The sequence below is a fragment of the Xenopus laevis genome, chromosome 5L, assembly GCF_017654675.1.
Source record: "Xenopus laevis strain J_2021 chromosome 5L, Xenopus_laevis_v10.1, whole genome shotgun sequence".
Taxonomy (NCBI): domain Eukaryota; kingdom Metazoa; phylum Chordata; class Amphibia; order Anura; family Pipidae; genus Xenopus; species Xenopus laevis.
Window position 1 is genome coordinate 3,012,154 of NC_054379.1, and position 22,507 is coordinate 3,034,660.

General features: G+C 41.3%; 1 protein-coding gene across 9 annotated transcripts in view; it reads right to left on the reverse strand.

The window, feature by feature from the left end:
- The window catches only part of LOC108716080 (echinoderm microtubule-associated protein-like 6), a 112,611-nt gene extending 91,636 nt beyond the window's left edge, over positions 1-20,975 (reverse strand). For 3 of the 9 annotated variants that reach the window (XM_041562439.1, XM_041562440.1, XM_041562438.1), the window contains exon 1: positions 19,454-20,688. In XM_041562439.1, coding sequence (XP_041418373.1) covers positions 19,454-19,650 — 197 coding nt within the window. In that variant the 5' untranslated portion in view covers positions 19,651-20,688. Of the gene's footprint in view, positions 1-19,453 lie in introns of all 9 variants that reach the window. The other 6 variants (XR_005961176.1, XR_005961175.1, XM_041562443.1 and 3 more) reach the window with 4 other exon arrangements.
- Between the last annotated feature and the right edge of the window lie 1,532 nt (positions 20,976-22,507).

The window sequence follows — 22,507 nt, forward strand, 5'->3', positions numbered from 1 at the left end:
CCAATAAGACGTTTGCTTTTAAACAGGTGACCAGTATATTACTACCTGCTGATTGTTTTCTATGGACCTCTTAATCTTTAGGGTGCTATTACAAAGAAGATTGGGTTTGGTTCTGGCTTGTCAAATCCCAATTTATAAAAATTCTAGGAATTCTGATGGGTCCCCAAACCAACCCTGGGTCCATCTGCTGCTACATGCATGTCTTCTGTTGCATTCAAGTGAAAATCTGACGCCAGACACAAACATGTGCCCATAAATAATTGTACAACTGTAGAGCAGTTTTCTATAGGATAAGCTCTGGAGGTCAGAGGCCTCCTCCTTGTGTCTCTTGATCCTGAATATAATTGTATTTATTTATCCTCAATTGTTGGATTGTTCTCATATATTAAGCACTAATTCAGGTAACTCAGTTGGCTTTATTTTAAAGGGAATGCAAAAGACAGCCAATTGGACAGTGTTAATTTCTTTTTACGAGAATGTAAGTAGAGACCTCGATTCTGGGATGGCAGTGGATGTGATTTACTTAGACTTTGCTAAAGCATTTGATACAGTGCCACACAAAAGGTTACTGGTTAAATTAAGGAATGTTGGCCTGGAACATAGTATTTGTACCTGGATAGCGAACTGGCTAAAAGATAGACTACAAAGAGTGGTGGTAAATGGAACATTTTCTAATTGGACCAGTGTTGTTAGTGGAGTACCGCAGGGCTCTGTACTAGGTCCCTTGCTTTTCAACTTGTTTATTAATGACCTGGAGGTGGGCATTGAAAGTACTGTTTCTATTTTTGCAGATGATACTAAATTGTGCAGAACTATAGGTTCCATGCAGGATGCTGCCACTTTGCAAAGTGATCTGTCTAAACTGGAAAACTGGGCAGCAAACTGGAAAATGAGGTTCAATGTTGATAAATGCAAGGTTATGCACTTTGGCAAAAATAATATAAATGCAAGTTATACACTAAATGGCAATGTGTTGGGAGTTTCCTTAAATGAAAAGGATCTAGGGGTCTTTGTAGATAACACGTTGTCTAATTCTGGGCAGTGTCATTCTGTGGCTACTAAAGCAAATAAAGTTCTGTCTTGCATAAAAAAGGGCATTAACTCAAGGGATGAAAACATAATTATGCCTCTTTATAGGTCCCTGGTAAGGCCTCATCTGGAGTATGCAGTTCAGTTTTGGACTCCAGTCCTTAAGAGGGATATAAATGAGCTGGAGAGAGTGCAGAGACGTGCAACTAAATTGGTTAGAGGGACGGAAGACTTAAATTATGAGGGTAGACTGTCAAGGTTGGGGTTGTTTTCTCTGGAAAAAAGGCGCTTGCGAGGGGACATGATTACACTTTACAAGTACATTAGAGGACATTATAGACAAATGGCAGGGGACCTTTTTACCCATAAAGTGGATCACCGTACCAGAGGCCACCCCTTTAGACTAGAAGAAAAGAACTTTCATTTGAAGCAACGTAGAGGGTTCTTCACAGTCAGGACAGTGAGGTTGTGGAATGCACTGCCGGGTGATGTTGTGATGGCTGATTCAGTTAATGCCTTTAAGAATGGCTTGGATGATTTTTTGGACAGACATAATATTAAAGGCTATTGTGATACTAAACTCTATAGTTAATATAGGTATGGGTATATAGAATTTTAATTAAAAGTAGGGAGGGGTGTGTGTAGGGATGCTGGGTTTTCATTTGGAGGGGTTGAACTTGATGGACTTTGTCTTTTTTCAACCCAATTTAACTATGTAACTATGTAACTATGTAACTATGTTGGAATTCTCCTGGATACCCCACCATTAAATCAAAACAAAATCTCATTATTTTTTTCATAGAGTAAATGGCAGTGCAGCATTAGCTCAGTTACTTGGAATGACATCTGTGAGTAGCCAAACAGAATTTGGAAGGTTTGCTTTGCAAGGACTGTAATTAACTGCTGAGCAATTCCCCCGAACCTGATTTATTACTTCTTGCATAATTAAAATATCAGCGTATGAAGTGCATTTCATGGCTCTCTAATTAATTTAAGGCATCATAAATCTGAACCTTAATTCAGGATGTCAGGATCTTGAGACCAACAGCACCAGAATATATCTGCTCTGTACAGAGGAATAAAGCTTCAAATAAACAAATGGAATGGATGACATATTACTCAGGAAATCATTCGGAGATGAAGCCATGACAATCTAGAATCAAAATAGAGTTTGTATAGCAATGACAAATTATTATTGACCCATTGCAGCTGACTCCAACTACGGGAAGATTTTTGTGTGATAAAAGATGAATTGATACATTCAAGACAGCTGAATATATAATAAAGAAAATAGAAATGGGTGCAACCCCTAGGGTATTCCTACTAAATTACTCAATGTCGAGGGTGTTTTGGAAAGAAATGTGAAGGCCTTCCCAACATATACAGCCTGTCTGAGCCATGCTACAAGTTGTCCTGGTATCTTGGTGGGCCAGTCCAACACTCTAATGTGTAAAGGTGGCCATAGACACAACGATAATATCGTAGGAAATTAATGTTTGTGCGTGTATGGTGGGAGAAGATCAACCGATATTGGCAGAAGACTTGGATATCGGTTGGCTTGTTGATCGGGCTGGATGGAAAATTTTGATTGGGCGCCTTTGAAGGCAACCGAACATCGGCCATTGTTAGTGCTGAATCGTCAGATACAGGTACATTCTATTGTTTCCACCTGTATAACTGATGATTCACTCTACATGTGTGTATTGAAACTAACGATCTTTCCTGAAAAGATCTTTTTCAGGAAAGATCGTAATTAAAACATCAGTGTTCCCTTGCACATAGGTGTTCATCACGGTGCAAGGTGCATAGTGCAAAAACATGGAGGCTTGCACACTGCCCTATTCATCGTAAATGACCCCTCAGATCTGTAGATGACAGCTCCCCCATTTAGAATTATAATTTCCCAATTTCCCCCAAATTCTACCAAGCAGATAAATCTTTCAGGACAGCTTTGCACTGTTCATACAGATCCTCAAATGGGCACTTTTTCTGCAAAGGACATCAATTACATAGAGAAATGTCTTCCCTTGCCTTTATCATTTCCCACCAAACTCATATAAATTTTCCCTCTATTGATTTACCCTCATCTTTACAAAGAGTGGATTGTCAGTGCAGCTGTGCAACTGTCAGCCTGGGACTGGCAGCAATGGTCATGTTTATCCACTGCCATGAGTACGTAGGCAGATAGAGAGCTAATGGCGCGTCATAATCACTGTCTGTTGGGCGGAATAAAGCTGCAACTTCACAATAGATGAGAGTATAATGGGAGGCAGAAGCTGGATTCTTCACGGAGTATCATCCAGCAGCGAGCACCCAGCCAGGCAATATGAGCAGTATAAAACTGCGCCAGATAAAATCACAGGTCTCGCAATGCATCTATATTTAGAATGGTATTGTGTCTCTGCCATTCTCATAAACCGGACTTCTCCTCTTTCTGAATTATTCATCTTTGTCATAAAGAGAGTTTCCAGGGGAAGGGGAAAAAAAGCCACATAATCAGCTAAAGCTGCGATAATTAGCTTCCATTATCAGCTGGAGCAACTGAGAAGGTTACATGTACAGAACAACTGTTCAGTTCTCGCTCAGAAAGCTAATGATGAATGTGATGCTGTTGTACTGAAAGCCAAGGGTGTCTGCATCGCACATTCTATACAACGGCTTCATTATGTGTAATTATACAATTATATCATAGCGCCGCTCAGTCAAAATCATAAACATAATATTTTCCCTGGTGCAACCAGGTAACATGTATCGGCAGTGTCGGACTGATATACTGGGAGCCCATCCAAAAACCTTAGACCAGGGGCCCACTCTCAGTACAGGTATGGGACCTGTTATCCAGAATGCTCGGGACCTGGGGTTTTCCGGATAACAGATCTTTCCGTAATTTGGGTCTTCATGCCTTATGTCTATTAGAAATTCATTTAAACATGAAATAAACCCAATAGGCTGGTTTTGCTTCCAATAAGGTTTAAGTATATCTTAGTTGGGATCAAGTACAAGCGACTGTTTTATTATTACAGGTATGGGACCTGTTATCCAGAATGCTCGGGATCTGGGCTTTTCCAGATAATGGATCTTTCTGTAATTTGGATCTACTAGAAAATCATATAAACATGAAATAAACCCAATAGGCTGGCTTTGCCTCCAATAAGGATTAATAATATCTTAGTTGGGATCAAGTACAAGCGACTGTTTTATTATTACACAGAAAAAGGAAATCATTTTTAAAAATTTAGATTATTTGGATAAATTGGAGTCTATGGGAGACAGCCATTCCGTAATTCGGAACTTTCTGGATATCGGGTTTCCGGATAAGGGATCCTATACCTGTACTATTATTCTTCCTCTCCTCACTCAACCTCTATTCTACTATTCTCTTTTCTTTACATACTACAATCTATTATTCCATCCATTTAGCCTCTTTGTTCTCATAGAAATAGGGAAACGACATATAATATAGGCCAAATGTTTATAAGCAGGAGGGGCCACTGACTCCTGGGCCCAACGGGAGTTTCCTGGTATCCTGGTGGGCCAGTCCGACACTGTGGGGCAGATTTGCCTAGGGTCGAATATCGAGGGTTAATTAACCCTCGATAGTCGACCGCCGAATTAAAATCCTTCGACTTCGAATATCAAAGTCGAAGGATTTTGCGCTATTCCTACGATCGAACGATTCGAAGGATTTTAATCCATCGATCTAAGGATATTCCTTCGATCAGAAAATTGTTAGGAAGCCTATGGGGACCTTCCCTATAGACTAACATTGGCCTCGGTAGGGTTTAGGTGGCGAACTAGTGGGTCGAAGAATTTTTTAAAAAGACAGTACTTCGACTATCGAATGGTCGAATAGTCGAACGATTTTTAGTTCGAATCTTTCGATTCGAAGTCGAAGGTCGTAGTCGAAGTAGCCCATTCGATGGTCATAGCAGCCAAAAAAAACATTCGAAATTCGAACTATTTTTCTTCTATTCCTTCGCTCGAACTAAGTAAATGGGCCCCTGTGTATATGTATATAAACTACAAGCAGTGGACGTGTTTCGCTGAAATTCAACTGGATACTTCAACGACTGGATACATAAACAGAATCAGTTTGCTAGTACAGGAATGAGACCGGTTATGCAGAATGCCCGGGACCTGGGGTTTTCTGGATAATGGAACTTTCCATAATTTGGATCTTCGTACCTTTAAGTCTACTAGAAAATCATATAAACATTAAATAAAGGCAATAGGCTGGTTTTGCTTCCAATAAGGATTAATAATTTCTTAGTTGGGATCAAGTACAAGCAACTGTTTTATTATTACAGAGAAAAAGGAAATCAATTTTGGATATAATGGAGTCTACGGGAGATGGCTATTCCGTGATTCTGAGCTTTCTGGATAACGGGTTTCCAGATAACGGATCCCTTGCCTGTACTCACTCTGCTCCCCTGAAACAAGCAATCTCCCTAGGTGCAACCAACTGACTCATTTCAGTAAGTGAATCATGCCTTCGGTCAAATGTCAGCTGGTTACGCCATAGGGATAGTGATACGGCATCGGGAGCCACAGAAAAAACATCTCACATATCTTAAAGGGATACTGTCATGGGAAAAAAAATTTTTTTCAAAATGAATCAGTTAATAGTGCTGCTCCAGCAGAATTCTGCGCTGAAATCCATTTCTCAAAAGAGCAAACAGATTTCTTTATATTTAATTTTGAAATCTGACATGGGCTAGAAATATTGTCAATTTCCCAGCTGCCCCCAGTCATGTGACTTGTGCTCTGATAAACTTCAATCACTCTTTACTGCTGTACTGCAAGTTGGAGTGATATCACCCCCTCCCTTTCCCCCCCAGCAGCCAAACAAAAGAACAATGGGAAGGTAACCAGATAGCAGCTCCCTAACACAAGATAACAGCTGGCTGGTAGATATAAGAACAACACTCAATAGTAAAAACCCATGTCCCACTGAGACACATTCAGTTACATTGAGAAGGAAAAACAGCAGCCTGCCAGAAAGAATTTCTCTCCTAAAGTACAGGCACAAGTCACATGACCAGGGGCAGCTGGGAAATTGACAAAATGTCTAGCCCCATGGCATATTTCTAAACTGAATATAAAAAAATCTGTTTGCTCTTTTGAGAAATGGATTTCAGTGCAGAATTCTGCTGGAGTAGCACTATTAACTGATGTGTTTTGAAAAAAACATGTTTTCCCATGACAGGATCCCTTTAACACAGGGATACCATAGGGAATTTATCTGAATTACAGATTTTATATTTTTTAATGTTACAGTGTCACAATCGAACAAACATGATGGATATAATATCCTAAATTGCAATGGCTCTGGCCAAGGTATTGGCTTTCTGTTGTTATCTCTGGATAATTTAACGGGATTCTATATCCTATGATCCTACCAGTTGGTTCTTCAATTCCTGCTTCACAGATTGGCTCTTCTCCATGATATTAACAGATATAATCCAGCAACACTATCTTTGTGGTTATGGATCTTCTAGGGTTGCCATCGTTTCCATTATTTCTTGGCCTGCCTATATTTTCATCTTACTTCTAGGTGTGAGTATTGAGCTTGTGTCAAGACTTAGTTGCTAATAAAATGTGGTAAAATGGCAAATATGACCCATGGGAATAGACTTTTTCTATGTATTTGTGTATTTCTTGCTTAGAAGACACGGGTCCAGTTGAAGTCATAACCAATATATATGGCTGTATAAAGCATGTCCTACAATTAAATATGCAGAAGAACAATTGTAGTGTATTGCTTTATTGAGATGACATTTAGTAAATAAGGTGGTTAAATCTGTCCCATGGTTTTTATTAATGTTGACTACAACTGGCACCCTTGAGAATGGAAGAGATATATGTGTTTAATCTTATAGTAAAGAGATTTTATCAGCAATAATACAGCCCTTCTGGATTTGACTTCGCATGAATGAAGTACAGTATAAAGAGTATAATTAGTTTCAATTGTTCCTTAGGGCCAAGTCAGGTCTTGCAAACTTAAAGATGTATCATTGTTAGTGTCCCTGGATACTGAGAAGGCCTTCGACACTGTTGAGTGGCCCTATTTGTGGCAAATTCTATCCCGTTTTGCCCTTGGGGAGAATTTTATTACATGGGTGAAGGCTCTTTATGATTCCCCTATGGCCAGATTACGGGTAAACTCGGGTCTGTCACAGGAACTGCAGCTGGCGAGGGGTACCCGACAGGGCTGCCCACTATCTCCCCTTCTTTTCGCCCTAGCGATTGAACCGCTAGCCATCAAAATTAGGGGCAACACTCAAATTAAAGGACTACAAATGCGGGGTTGGGAGGAAAAAATTTCCCTGTATGCTGATGACATGCTGGTATACCTGGCAGACCCGAGGGACTCCCTGTCTGAGCTCTTACGGGAGATAGGGCAATTTGGAGAGTTTTCAGGCCTCAGGGTGAATTGGGGGAAATCCCTTGTGTTCCCTATTGACCCGGAAACCCAAAAAGACCCCAGACATGGTCCACTCCTGCAGTGGGTGACTCGTTTCAGATATCTGGGCATAGAAATTCATAGGGATTTGTCACTATATCTTGAATTTAATCTGACTCCAATTGTCAGAACCCTTAAACTTAAGGTGCAGAACTGGGCGACTCTGCCGCTCTCTCTCCCGGGGCGTGTTAATCTACTAAAAATGATTTTCTTACCCAAGTTTTTGTATGCGTTTCATAATGCATCTATTATACCCCCAAAAGGTGGTTTGCAACGGTAGATGGTATAATGCGGGGCTTTATATGGGCAGGACAACGACCAAGGATCAAGTGGCAGACCCTTCAGGCCCCAGTTGCTAGAGGCGGTTTGGCGCTCCCAAACCTTCTACTCTATTTTTATGCCAGTCAGTTAGTCTATGCCTGGTGGTGGCTGAATCCTAACCCAAATAATCAGGTGGTGGTCCTTGAGGCAGGAGTAATTTCCTCATTTGAAGCGTTGGCCAATCAGCTGCATAGAGGTCTCTCCTCCATATATTCCCTTACGCCTTGTATGAAAACGGTGTGCACAGTATTCCAGAGGGCAGTGGTGTCCCCATATGGGAAACAGAACAAGTGGTCCAGGTGGTCCCCCTTATGGGGCAATAATGCTCTCCCTCAACTCAGATTGCTACCTGATGCGGCCGCCTGGGCAGCGGCTGGGATCAAAGTCCTTGGAGATATTGTTAGGCCTGGGGAGTTTAAGCAGTTTCCCTTACTGCAGGAGGATTTTGGCTTGCCGAACCGTATGCTCTTTAGTTTCCTCAGACTACGCCATGCACTCCTGACTCAGTTCCCCGACAGGGCTCCAGAGGTGACAGAGTCCTTGCTTGAAAGATATCTGAGACGCCCTGGCCTCCAGAAAACCGCTTAGTTGGTTTTATACCCTTCTTCTCCAAGATGCCTTTGACCCACTGCAGCACTTTTGCCAGAAATGGCAGCCTGACTTCCCCCAATTGGATGAAGGCTCATGGAAAGATATTCTCAGCCAAATACCCGAGGTAAATATTTCCATCAGAGATAGGTACATTCACACTAAGTTTCTTAACCGTATTTACCTGACACCTCACAGACTGGCCCGGATCTACCCTGGACTTCCAGATGTATGCCCCAAATGTAATATTGATCAGGGAAATTATATGCATGTGTTTTGGGACTGTCCTCATATTCAGAGATTTTGGGCAGAGGTTTTGGCCTATGGTGCACTTAAGCTTGGACTTCCTAATGTTCGCTCCCCTGAGCTCTGTTTGTTGGGTATTACTGAAGGACTATCGCTGACCTCTTATGAACGGATGAGTCTGCTGCAACTGCTACACTTTGCCAAGAAAGCCATCCTGATGACCTGGAAAGCAACTGCACCCCCGACAATAGGCTTCTGGAAAAAGCTTATAAATGATGTCCTCCCTAGCCAAAAACTGACTTACTTAATCAGAGGCTGCCCAGACAAGTTTGGGAAGATATGGGGTGGCTGGCTTGAAAGCGACATGGATACCTAGTTGCTTATCCCCGTGGGGGGCTGGAGGGCAACGTGACATTATTCCACTATCCGTGCCTATGCCTAGGATGGTACTGACATGCACTTTGCTTGATGTTCTGTATAGGGGAGCCCATTCCCCCCTTCTCTTTTCTATCTTCTTCTTTCCTCTTCCTTCCCTATTTTCTATCTCTACCCCCCTTTTCTTAACTCTCTTTCCTAATTGCTATGGTTGTAAAATTTCAATAAAGAAAATCTTGCAAAAAAAAAGATGTATCATTGTACATTGCTTCTATGGCCTGTTAACACACTGAGCTTAAATGTAGATGATGAGTGTCAAAAAATCCTTTTCTAAACAGTAATTTTGTTCACTTTGCACTTTGGTTTGTGTGAGTCAATATGACATCTGCATTAACATATATAAGTGCATGGCTGTGTAGCCATGGGGACAGCCATTCAAGCACAGGATACACAGTAGATAACAGATAAGTACTACTATAGTTTATATAAACAAGCTGCTGTGTAGCCATGGGGACAGCCATTCAAGCACAGGATACACAGTAGATAACAGATAAGTACTAGTATAGTTTATATAAACAAGCTGCTGTGTAGCCATGGGGGCAGCCATTCAAGCACAGGATACACAGTAGATAACAGATAAGTACTACTATAGTTTATATAAACAAGCTGCTGTGTAGCCATGGGGGCAGCCATTCAAGCACAGGATACACAGTAGATAACAGATAAGTACTACTATAGTTTATATAAACAAGCTGCTGTGTACCCATGGGGGCAGCCATTCAAGCACAGGATACACAGTAGATAACAGATAAGTACTACTATAGTTTATATAAACAAGCTGCTGTGTAGCCATGGGGGCAGCCATTCAAGCACAGGATACACAGTAGATAACAGATAAGTACTACTATAGTTTATATAAACAAGCTGCTGTGTAGCCATGGGGACAGCCATTCAAGCACAGGATACACAGTAGATAACAAATAAGTACTACTATAGTTTATATAAACAAGCTGCTGTGTAGCCATGGGGATAGCCATTCAAGCACAGGATACACAGTAGATAACAGATAAGTACTACTATAGTTTATATAAACAAGCTGCTGTGTAGCCATGGGGGCAGCCATTCAAGCACAGGACACACAGTAGATAACAGATAAGTACTACTATAGTTTATATAAACAAGCTGCTGTGTAGCCATGGGGGCAGCCATTCAAGCACAGGATACACAGTAGATAACAGATAAGTACTACTATAGTTTATATAAACAAGCTGCTGTGTAGCCATGGGGGCAGCCATTCAAGCACAGGATACACAGTAGATAACAGATAAGTACTACTATAGTTTATATAAACAAGCTGCTGTGTAGCCATGGGGGCAGCCATTCAAGCACAGGATACACAGTAGATAACAGATAAGTACTACTATAGTTTATATAAACAAGCTGCTGTGTAGCCATGGGGGCAGCCATTCAAGCACAGGATACACAGTAGATAACAGATAAGTACTACTATAGTTTATATAAACACGCTGCTGTGTAGCCATGGGGGCAGCCATTCAAGCACAGGATACACAGTAGATAACAGATAAGTACTACTATAGTTTATATAAACAAGCTGCTGTGTAGCCATGGGGGCAGCCATTCAAGCACAGGATACACAGTAGATAACAGATAAGTACTACTATAGTTTATATAAACAAGCTGCTGTGTAGCCATGGGGGCAGCCATTCAAGCACAGGATACACAGTAGATAACAGATAAGTACTACTATAGTTTATATAAACAAGCTGCTGTGTAGCCATGGGGGCAGCCATTCAAGCACAGGATACACAGTAGATAACAGATAAGTACTACTATAGTTTATATAAACACGCTGCTGTGTAGCCATGGGGGCAGCCATTCAAGCACAGGATACACAGTAGATAACAGATAAGTACTATTATAGTTTATATAAACAAGCTGCTGTGTAGCCATGGGGGCAGCCATTCAAGCACAGGATACACAGAAGATAACAGATATGTACTACTATAGTTTATATAAACAAGCTGCTGTGTAGCCATGGGGGCAGCCATTCAAGCACATGATACACAGTAGATAACAGATAAGTACTATTATAGTTTATATAAACAAGCTGCTGTGTAGCCACTGGGGCAGCCATTCAAGCACAGGATACACAGTAGATAACAGATAAGTACTACTATAGTTTCAATAAACAAGATGCTGTGTAGCCTTGAGGGCAGCTATTCAAGCACAGGCTACACAGATAACTACTACTATAGTTTATATAAACAAGCTGCTGTGTAGCCATGGGGTCAGTTTTACCAGTGTAGTGCAACAGTAAATAATATTTTAGAGGGAAAAAATTTAATTTTTTGAGATATATTATAGCTGCAAAAAGTCTGAATCCGAAAAATCCTCCATCTGAAACCGTTCAAGGCCATGTTTAAGTCAATGGGAGATGTCCCTCAATTTGGGTTTTCCCTCGATTTTATCAAGTTTTTTTTCCTGACTCGACTTTTTTTAGTTATTTTAGTTATTTTATTGATAGATAAGATAAAATCGTGGATGGGAGTTTGGTCGAGCTTGGTTAAATAAAAATATGAGATACATTCGAGTTTTAGAAAATAGCCCCCCTGGTGTTCCAGAATAACTGATGTTCCATAGAGATGTTTTGCTGCTCCAGGTTCTATTTCACTTTTAATGCGTTTTCCAAAATCTGTTTTGTGCCGGGCTCAGTCAACAAAGACCCAGCGTTGGCCGAGCATAAATGGCATCTAGAAATTCATTTGTATAAGGCTCTACAGTCCAATGCAGCAGAGGAAGCCTGAAGAACTTTGGTTGCTCATAGTCTTCTAAAGACTTGAAGCATCACCAGGCAGAAAAGTTTTTCTTTTCCAGTTTTTTTTTTTTTTTATAGAAATAAAGAAATACATACAGAGCCAGAAAAATAATTGAGTAAATAAAAGGTCAATCTGCAGGTAATCTGTTCTAGAAGGCGAGGGATTAATTGCCAGAGCTGGAGCCCTTGTGAGCGGGCAGACTGGACAGTGCTGTGCTGGTACCACTAAGCTTCATTAGCAGACCAATTAGACAGAACTCCTGGTGAGATCTAATAAATGTTGCATAGCTGAAAGGACAGGGGTTCTTTATAAAGGGTATCTGTTGCATTTAAAAGGAATAGAAAATAACTATTTTTAGCGATATCATTAGTAACACAACTAGAGTTCTAACCATGACCAGTTCCTTTTATCTGGTTTTCCACAAAATTCACAACCAGCTCAAAAAAATTTACAATTTGCGTCCCCTTCCTCACTGGTAAAAGAGGGGCTGGGGTGGAGGGGGTTTTCTTATTAGCTATAGAGGAAGCCCTGGGTCCCCCTGTGACTGCGGGGTCTGCTTCCTCTATAGCAGGGATTCCCCACCTTCTAAACCCGTGAGCAACATTCAGAAGTAAAAGGAATTGGGGAGCACCACATGCATGAAAAATGTTCTTGGGCTGCCAAATAATCACTGTGATTGGACATTTGGTAGCCCCTATGTGGATTGTCAACCTATATTAAGGCTGTCTGGCAGTACATCTGTTTTTTATGCAACCAAAACTTGCCTCCAAGCCTGAAATTCAAAAATAAGCTCCTGCTTTGAGGCCACTGGGAGCAACATTCAAGGGGTTGGAGAGCAACATGTTGCTCACGAGCTACTGGTTGGGGATCACTGCTCTATAGTTACACCAGTTAATGCCACTGGCTATTCAGAGGAGTACACGCACCCATGCATGCTTCTTCTTTGCATCTTGTGGGGAGTGCAAGGACCTGCCCATAATTCCAGGGCTCCCGTTTTAGGTTGTGGTAAATTGTTACAGGGGAATTGCATCTGAATAGCATTTTTGACATCGTGTGCACCACAACTTGCACGCTATTTACAAAAACAGCTGCTAATATGCATCCATAGTAATGCATCGGGTGAAGGTTGCAGTGGAGGAAACTATGCATGCATCCGCAATTACATTGGAATTCTGGGGGAAAACTACTACAGTGAGGGTAAGAAATTGCAGTTTGCTGCACATTGTGGCTGCACTTGTATTTGTAAATTCGCCCTACGATTGTTTGCAAATTCGTTCCACCAAAACATAGACAATGAAGTTGCTCAGTTTCAAGCTACTACAATGGAGGATATGCAACCAATTTTATTCTAATCTATATCAACCATTTAGGCCAATAGTATGCCCTAATAGCTAGGTCCAGATTTTAACTATGACGATGCAGTTACCTGTTTTTCATAAGAACATTGCCAGAATGGGGTAATTAAGCTCTCCACAAAATCTGTGCAGGGGATAAATCACAGCAGTATTTATTTTAGTGTTCCGGAGCAAGCGGGATCAATAATGAAATGTCCAACTGCCAACCTACATGACAGTAGGGTTGTCACCCGGCCGGTATTTTACCGGCCTAGCCGGTAAAACACCTGCCAAGGCCGGGCCGGTATTAGAAATTTACCGGTAAATTTGTAATACCCTTCAAAAAGACCCCTCGGCCTGCCCCCAATCCGTCTTCAGCTCTCCGCGTCGTGACCTGCCCCTTTTTACGTCATGGCCTGCCCCTTTTGTTCCTGCCCCCCACCAGCCGGTAAAAAATATAGGAAAAGGTGGCAACCCTACATGACAGTCAGTCTTATACTTTTGGTGGCCATACTGTGGCAGATTTAAGCTTCTGATTCTGGTCCTTTAGACCCGTTCAGCAGCTTATCTGCCAGTGTATGGCGCCTTCCAATGGGAATCAATATCAGGCAAATAATCGTCCAGATCTCGATAGGGCAGGTTTGATTTTTCCACCTGATCCAAGACCGCACCAGTTAGTTGATGATGTCCTCGTCCAGTTGGCTGGTACTGCCATTATTGTAATCTACAAGGGTGGCCGTAGGGCTGAACGATCGGATTAGCCTGATATAGACCACCATATCCGAGGGAAGGTTTGCTCGTTTGGCGACGCTACCAAATGAGCGGATCTTGCAGTGTATGGCCTGCTTAACGCAACCAGCCCACAGTAATCCTACAGTTCAGCCTGTTTGATCACATGGAAGAATTGTAAGATTGTGGACTGCCCGTTGACTCCATAATTTTTATATGTTGACCTATTGGCCTGCTAATAACAAACTCTTTCATATTAGCACAGAATTCGGCTTTTCTAATAAAATAGGTATTTTTCCATTGCATAATTATAAGTGCAAGCATTACTGCTCATTAGAATGGTGACAAAGCAGAATTCTTTTCATCGGTTCACAGAAGGAACACTTAACCCAGCATGAGTTACAGATATCTATGTCAAGTATTTATAATGACTATGAAGAGAAAAGAAATTATAGTATAATTAAGAGAGTCGCTGGTGTGCATACAAGGTGTACTACATGTCAGTATTGGCTTGCTCCTTTCTGTCATTTCTCTGCAACTGCTTTCTAATCAGTTCCCCTGCACATCTTCAAATAAGCGTCAATATCACAGATAGTATAAAAATATGTATTTTATTGCTTCATGTAACTCAAATGTATAGATGTCACTTGGGTACAGGCAGTGTCCAGCTACAGAGAGATTGTATAATAACTAGATGTATTTCTCACTCTCTAACATCAGACAGTAATAAACATAACAATGTATTTCACTGTGTATATGAAGTTCATGTCTATTCTAACCTTATTATTGATACCATTTAATCTTAAAGGGGTGGTTCACCTTTAAGTTAACTTTTAGTATGTTTTAGAACAACCGATTCTAAGCAGCTTTTCAACTGGTCTTCATTATTTATTTTTTATGTTTTTTTAATTATTTGCCTTCTTCTTCTGACTCGTTCCAGCTTTCAAATGGGGGCCACTGACTCCATCCAAAAAACAAATGTTCTGTAAGGTTACATATGTATTGTTATTGCTCGTCTTTCTACTCAGGCCTCTCCTATTCATATTCCAATCTGTTATTTAAATCAATGCATGGCTGGTAATTTGGACCCAGATTTCTGAAATTGCAAACTGGAGAGCTGTTTCCCCCCTTCTCATTGTATTTCACCACGACCCAAGTCTGGGTTTATCCCTGCTTTGATACTATTCCCATGTCTACCACTAGGTGGGGTTAGGGAGCACGAATAGGCTGCTGATGGGCTGCTGCGGAGGGAAGGTAGAGGGGTGATATCACTCCAATATGCAGTGTAGCAGTAAAGAGAGAATGAAGTTAAGCAGAGCACAAGTCGCATGACTGGGGGCACCTGGGAAATAGAGATCATGTCTAGCCCCATGTCAAATTTCAAAATTAAACATAAAAAAGTCTGTTTGCTCTTTTAAAAAACGGATTTCAGCGCAGAATTCTGCTGGAGCAGTACTATTAGCAGATGCATTTTGAAAAAAACATGTTTCCCCGCGACAGTATCCCTTTAATACTGATAATAATAATGTTGTTTAGTGATACCAATGAAACCTGTGCATTATATGAAATGATGTACCCCAGCATTACAATACAATGACCAAAGTAGTCCTTGGGCTACCAGCAGGTCCGGACTGAGAATTAAAATAGGTCCTGGCATTTCAGGTACACAGAGGCCCAATCAGCGCCCAACAGCCCACTAAATAGTGACTTTCTATGGCACCTTATAGCAGCCCCTCTGGCATTTGCCAGAACCCACAGATTGTCAGTCCGGGCCTGGCTACCAGTCTTGTAATTATTTTTCAGTTTAGAATGTCTCATGAGCAAAAAAAAATAGGCTACATTCTCTATTGGACAGAAAGAAAGAATCTAAATGTATGTAATTAGCTACAATTTTATGGAAATGTTGCCTTTTAAAGAGATCATTATATTGTGATAAAAATAGCTTACATTGCATCTGTGCTGCGCTGTTTAATTGGCCATAACCGTTTGCTAACTTGCTATACGTCATCTAAATAAAGTGTGAACTTCAGCTGTATTTGTAGGTATTAGTCCTTGAGCACATTCTTGAGTGCATGTGTGCAGTCTAGCAGGACTGTAATCATACGGTTTCTGTACTTCTGGCAATCATATGCTTCAATATCTGATTAACATTGTAGTTTCACGTGAAAAAAGACATCAAGTTCCGCCTTTTTGTCTTCTAGTCTACCGGTAACTGCTAGTTGATCCAGAGGAAAGGGGAAAAGCCCCATCTGAATGGCAGGGTGCAAAGTGCAAATACTGGACACAACCCGCCATGTTTTTTGCACGTTTGCACACTGCAGAATATCCACAAGTATTTGAGCTGTGAAATGGATTGCAAAGATCTGGGAGTCAGCAGAACACAAAAGCGCTCATTACAATGCAGAATACAGTGTGCAAATCGCAATAAAAGCAGCAGTCATTTTTTGCCCTTTGCACACTGCATTTTGGTCTTCTAGCATTGCTGCTGGTCTGGAGCACAGAGAACTGTTGCTTAAGCTGGCCATAGAGGCAAAGATCCGATCATACGAATCGAGGATTCGTACAATTTTCGAACCGTGTGGGGAATCCCGACATTTTTTGTCCAGCGGAGATCGGTCGTTCAGACGATTGGACAGGTTAAAAAATTTCTGTCGGCTGCCGATAATATCTCTGCATGTATTGCCAATTTTACGATTTTCAGTGGGAGACTGTCACCAGCTTTGGTCGGACATAGATATCGTACGATTGCTGTCAGGGGCAGAACATCAGCTGATCTGTTCTTTTACTACTTTATTTCATCTGAATGGTTAGTGGCAGGTCGGGAGATGAGGAAGTCCGATCGTTCGAGGATTCCAACGGATCTATGGCCAGCTTTACTCCCCAAATAATTGTCTGTGTAAATCAACGATGTCTTGTTGAGGGGCAGGGAGAAGGGATGTAGGTTCCCACCAATTGGCACCCTAACTTGCACATCATTTAGACATTTACAATCCTGGGGAGTGCTAGTGCAAGAGCACTAAAGGGCACAAGAGCACTTCTCTTAGTACTCATTTAACAGCACTTGCCCCCCAGGGGGTTGTTTCTCTCTGCACAAAGACAAAATCTGCTCCCCAACTTCCGCTACCTCCCTAGATTGCAGTGTTTTTAGCACTTTGCACACTGCGTGGGGCTTTGTGAATACCCCTCATATTTTATTGCAGAAACATAAGATCTGTGTAGTTTGAATTTGAAAACTGCATTCCAGGTAGCCCTGCTCCAGAAGCACGGAGTACTGTAGGAAACCACTTAGGGATCCGTTTAGCCCACAAATCATTGGTGCCCTCGTGTAGTTGCCCGTCAGCACCCTGTTAGGGACTTCTATATATTCCCATCAGCTGCACCATAACATAGAAACAGCACTGTCCTTTGTTTGCAACAGAAATACAGTTACAAGTGCCATTAAAACAGTTTGTTGTGGTTGCTATAGAGCCAGAGAGGCTTGGGTGTGTGTAAGAATCTATGCAGTTGTTATTATCGTGTGATGTGACTGTTTGGGCAAGGAATGCATTTGTTTGCAAACCTAATCATCCCCAAGTGACTTCCATTTGTAAGAACCAGTCCATTATTTGTCTCCTCTATTCAGAAACAGAAGGGATTTAATGTTCTGTGCTCATTGCAGACAACGCAACTGCCAGTATCTGACTGCATGACTTGGTACTAGAAGCACTTACCCATATTAAAGTTGTGGTTCACATTTAAGTTAACTTTTAGTATGTTATAGAATGAGATAGTTCTAAGCAATTTTTCAATTGCCCTTCATTTTATTTTATAGTTATTGAATTATTTGCCTTGTTCTTCTGACTCCTTCCAGCTTTCAAATGGGAGTCACTGACCCCATCTAAAAAAGAAATGCTCTTTATGGTTACAAATGTATTGTTTATTCCTCATCTTTCTATTCAGACCTCTCCTATTCATATTCCAGTCTTTTATTCAAATCAATGCATGATAGCAATCAGACAGCTGAAATTACAAACTGGAGAGCTGCTGAATAAAAAGCTAAATCACTCAAAAGCCCACAAATAATAAAAAATGAAAACCAATTGCAAATTGTCTCAGAATATCCCTCTCTACATCATACTAAAAGTTAATGTAAAGGTGAACAACCCCTTTAACTTCTACTCCATCTGGCAAATTACACTAAAGCATAGCACCCTGCAGCCTTGTACTATTGGGTGGGTATGTCACATGACACAGCAGGAACTAGCACCATAGTTACAAAGGTCATTTCAGTTTGAAAAATGAACAACTGTCCATCAAACCTAATTTGAGGAGAAAAATAAACATCCACATAATGTCTAAACTTCCACATTTAAAGGTCTTAGTAGTTACCAGCTATGTGCTGGTATTGAGAATTATATTTGGGGTTGTTTCACATTTTTATGACCATCAGTATTTCTGCTTTTCCTCAGGGGACTCAAAAGTCTATTCTAAAGAGCATGGGGCCCATTTTTGGGTTTCCAGCCCCTCGGTCAAGAAGCCCTGCTTTAATGGGGCGGTTCACCTTTGAGTTAGATTTTAGTAAGTTATAGAATGGCCTATTCCTAGCAACTATGCAAATGGTTTTCATTATTTTTTTTTTTTATAGTCTTTTAATTATTTGCCTTTTTTCTACCTCTTCCTAGCTTTCAAATGGAGGTCACTAGCCCCAACAGCCAAAAACGATTGCTGTGTGATGCTACAATTTTATTATTATTGTTACATTTTATTACTTATGTATGTATGTAATTCCTTATGTTCTACGTATGTAGTTCATGTGATTTCGTTGTATAAACACATTTACAGCGCTGCACAATATGTTGGCGCTCTATAAATGCATGTTAATAATAATAAAATAATAATAATTACTTATCTTTCTATGTAGGCCCCCTCCTATTCTTATTCCCATTTCTTGTTCAACCCAGTGTCTGGTTGCTAGGGTAAATAAAACCGCTGCTAAAATACAAAATAAAGGGCTGCTGAACAAAAAGCTTAATATCTAAAAAAAAAACATCAAAAATAAAAACCTATTGCAAATTGTCTCAAAATATCAATGGCTGCATCATATTAAACGTTTATTTAAAGGTGAACTACCCTTTTAATAATTTACAAACTGAATATGTGTTCATGATACTAACCCCACTTAGCGGTGTTCTGTAAAAGTGCAGTTTGGGTGTGAAAAACCTGCAGAATGTTAGTGAAGTAAGACTCATTTACTAAAGCTGATGAGAGCAGTTACCAATAGCAACCAAGCAAAGCTTTGATTTCATTTTCAGTTGAACCAAAACTAAACGAACTGGTTGCTATGGCTAACTGCACGGCTGCATTAGTAAATCAACAGCAATGCAAAAAAGTTTAGCAACAGCTGAGGGGCCACCACGCATTGTATATACCTGGGTTAGATTAATTCAGTTCAGTATAAATCAGGGTGCATGACAATAATGAAGCTGCACCACAACAGGTACACAAGTATACAACTGAAACTGCATCTGCCCTCTCACAATACATTTACTTACCTGATAATATCATCGTTGTGTCCCAAGAAAAATTTCTGGCTGTGTTCTCTGGTGTTATACACCACCCCAACACCGGCCACAAAGTATACCACCTCCTTGCCTGCGGTGTAGTACAGGTTGTTCCGGCACTGGTGCCCCCTGTACCCGTATACCCACTCCAAGCGCAGCTGGCACCCCGGGGGAGTCCTGTCCGCCATGGTATAGAGAGAAGGCCAATGAAATATTTGCTAATAATGGATGGCTTTCTTCAGGGGGGGGTAGTTATTCTATATTGATTTCTGGAAGATAATCTTTGTGGTGAGGAGGAACCCCCTAACACTTCATTATTGTCTCTGAATGGGTGAAAAAAGAAGAGCAGGGGATGTGGCAGCAAGTGGAGCTTCTCCCAATACCTTCAGGAAGATCCTCCTCTAGCAGCCGGTCAGGATTTGATTTCCTTATGAAATGGAGAGGAGCTGATGGGAGCTGGAGCAGGCCGGCAGTACAGTGCCACCATAATCCCCTGTCCAGGCGGCAGGCGGAGAGAAGGAGACGTCCATCAGTTTGATCATTGAATGTCTCCGGGGGGCAGGGGTCTGTCCATGGCTTTCTTACCGCAGAGGGCTGGGATTTTAATCCCACTAATTATTGCTGGACAACCTGCACCCACAGTGCAACAGGGCCCCAGATCCCCAGCAGCAGGGAAGGGTAATAAAAGATCCCTGCAGCCGGCAGTTTACTCATTGCATGTCCTCAGCAGCCGGCAGTTTACTCATTGCATGTCCTCAGCAGCCGGGGGTGTACCTTTACTCAGGGATAGGGGGTCTCCCTGTTTTCCCTCACTAATGAACACAGGCTAATGAGATGAATAATCCCAGTTGAGTCAGTCCCCAGGGAGCAGGAGTGAGAACAAGCAGTGGCCCCTGATTGAGGAAAAGCTGCTCCTCACTCCTCACTGCAGCATCTTCCTGTTCAGCTCCATCTGTGCTGCCTCCTCCTCCTCCTCCTCCTCCTCCTCCTATAGCCCCGGCTCTGGCACTTGCTGCTGCTGTTGCTGCTTCTGTTTCACACAAAATGATGAGGAAAAAAAGAAATTAAAAGCAATAGAAGCAAAATACTGTGCTGCCTGCGCCCTCCTTCCCCTCAGCATTCAGACATTCAAATCCTCCCTCCCCCTGTCATTCTCTCTCCTGTCACAGACTCGATCCCTTCACGGTTTGTCACAAAGTCTCCTCAGCTCAGAGTCGCCGCCCCCGCTCATTGTCTGTCCGCCCCTTCCACAATCACATGGAGTTTCAATGTAACGGCTTCTTTATCTAAACACTTCAGCTTTAAACTTCTACCGTATTTATAAGTGCGCAAAATAAAACATTCCACTTATTCTTGGGTTTTCCTTTGTTTTTAATGCGCTTTATAATGAGAGGACAGAGGATTCTGTGAGAGACTAATGCTCGGCCAATAATATCGTTAAATTCAGTGGCGGTGAACGAATACACTGCGCTTAATCTCTAGTAGAAGGCGGGAGAGACAGCGCCGTAACAAAATCAGTGAAGGTACTCTGGCGTAACTCGCTTCTGTGAATACCCCTTGGAGCAGTTGCCAGGCAAGAGCAGCGTATTGCATAGAAACGGCGACGCCAAGCGGGCGTACAGCAACTGCTCCTTTACAGTTCAGTCCAGACGGCCGTTGCAATGCATTGTGGGAAATGTAGTTTAAGATGGTTTTAAGCTGTTTCTAAAGAGAGCGAACTCGCTGGCGTAGAGAATACAAGTCCCAGAATGCCGCGGGGTGCACTCGGCTCTTCTCAAGCTTGGCTTTTGCCTAATGATATTTATTTTTGTTGCTGGTTGCCGGGCAATGGCCCCTGGAGGCAATTGGCATATGTTTGGCTCTTGTTTGTGAAGAGATTCGTTTATAGTAATCACACGAGAATGCTGCAGATTACAACCTTACATTGGGCTTATCTGTATGAGAGGAAAGCTTTCTGGTTGCTTGTCTTTTTTTCAAGCAGTCTGGTAAAATAAAATAAAGTCAAACAATGGCTGCTTTGGATAAAATGACGTGAAACAATGACTACTTTAGTATCCATTGTAAATAATAAATACAAGTTACTGCAACCGAACAGACAACATATTTTAGGGAGAATTTAACTTTTGGGAATAGACGTTGTTTTCCCATCGACATCATGGAAACAGTCAGTCAGTCAGTCAGACTCTGGGGCCCAATATCTCCTGAGACTTCTGGGGTCTGTTGTTTCTCTAGTCGCACTTTTGCACAAAGAAGGATCACCTGACCCCAATGGTGCCCACGGTCAAGTAGAAAGCTTCAAATGTTATAACCGTCTGGAGCTGAACCGTCTGGAGCTGCTCATCAACATGAAACATGGACCAGCGCTTGTGGCACTTGTACAATGGGGTTTGGGTTTTGGTGAGATTCGTTTCTATCCTGTCTTACCATTTATACATGTTTTTTGTTCTCTGTTTACATTACTGATTAGGGTTGCCACCTTTTCTGGAAAAAAATACTGGCTTTCCTATATATTTATCTTTATTCCCTATTAATAACATTGGGATCACTGACCTTCCTATATATTTATCTTTATTCCCTATTAATAACATTGGGATCACTGACCTTCCTATATATTTATCTTTATTCCCTATTAATAACATTGGGATCACTGACCTTCCTATATATTTATCTTTATTCCCTATTAATAACATTGGTATCACTGGCCTTCCTATATATTTATCTGTATTCCCTATTAATAACATTGGGATCACTGACCTTCCTATATATTTATCTTTATTCCCTATTAATAACATTGGGATCACTGACCTTCCTATATATTTATCTTTATTCCCTATTAATAACATTGGGATCACTGACCTTCCTATATATTTATCTTTATTCCCTATTAATAACATTGGGATCACTGACCTTCCTATATATTTATCTGTATTCCCTATTAATAACATTGGGATCACTGACCTTCCTATATATTTATCTTTATTCCCTATTAATAACATTGGGATCACTGACCTTCCTATATATTTATCTTTATTCCCTATTAATAAC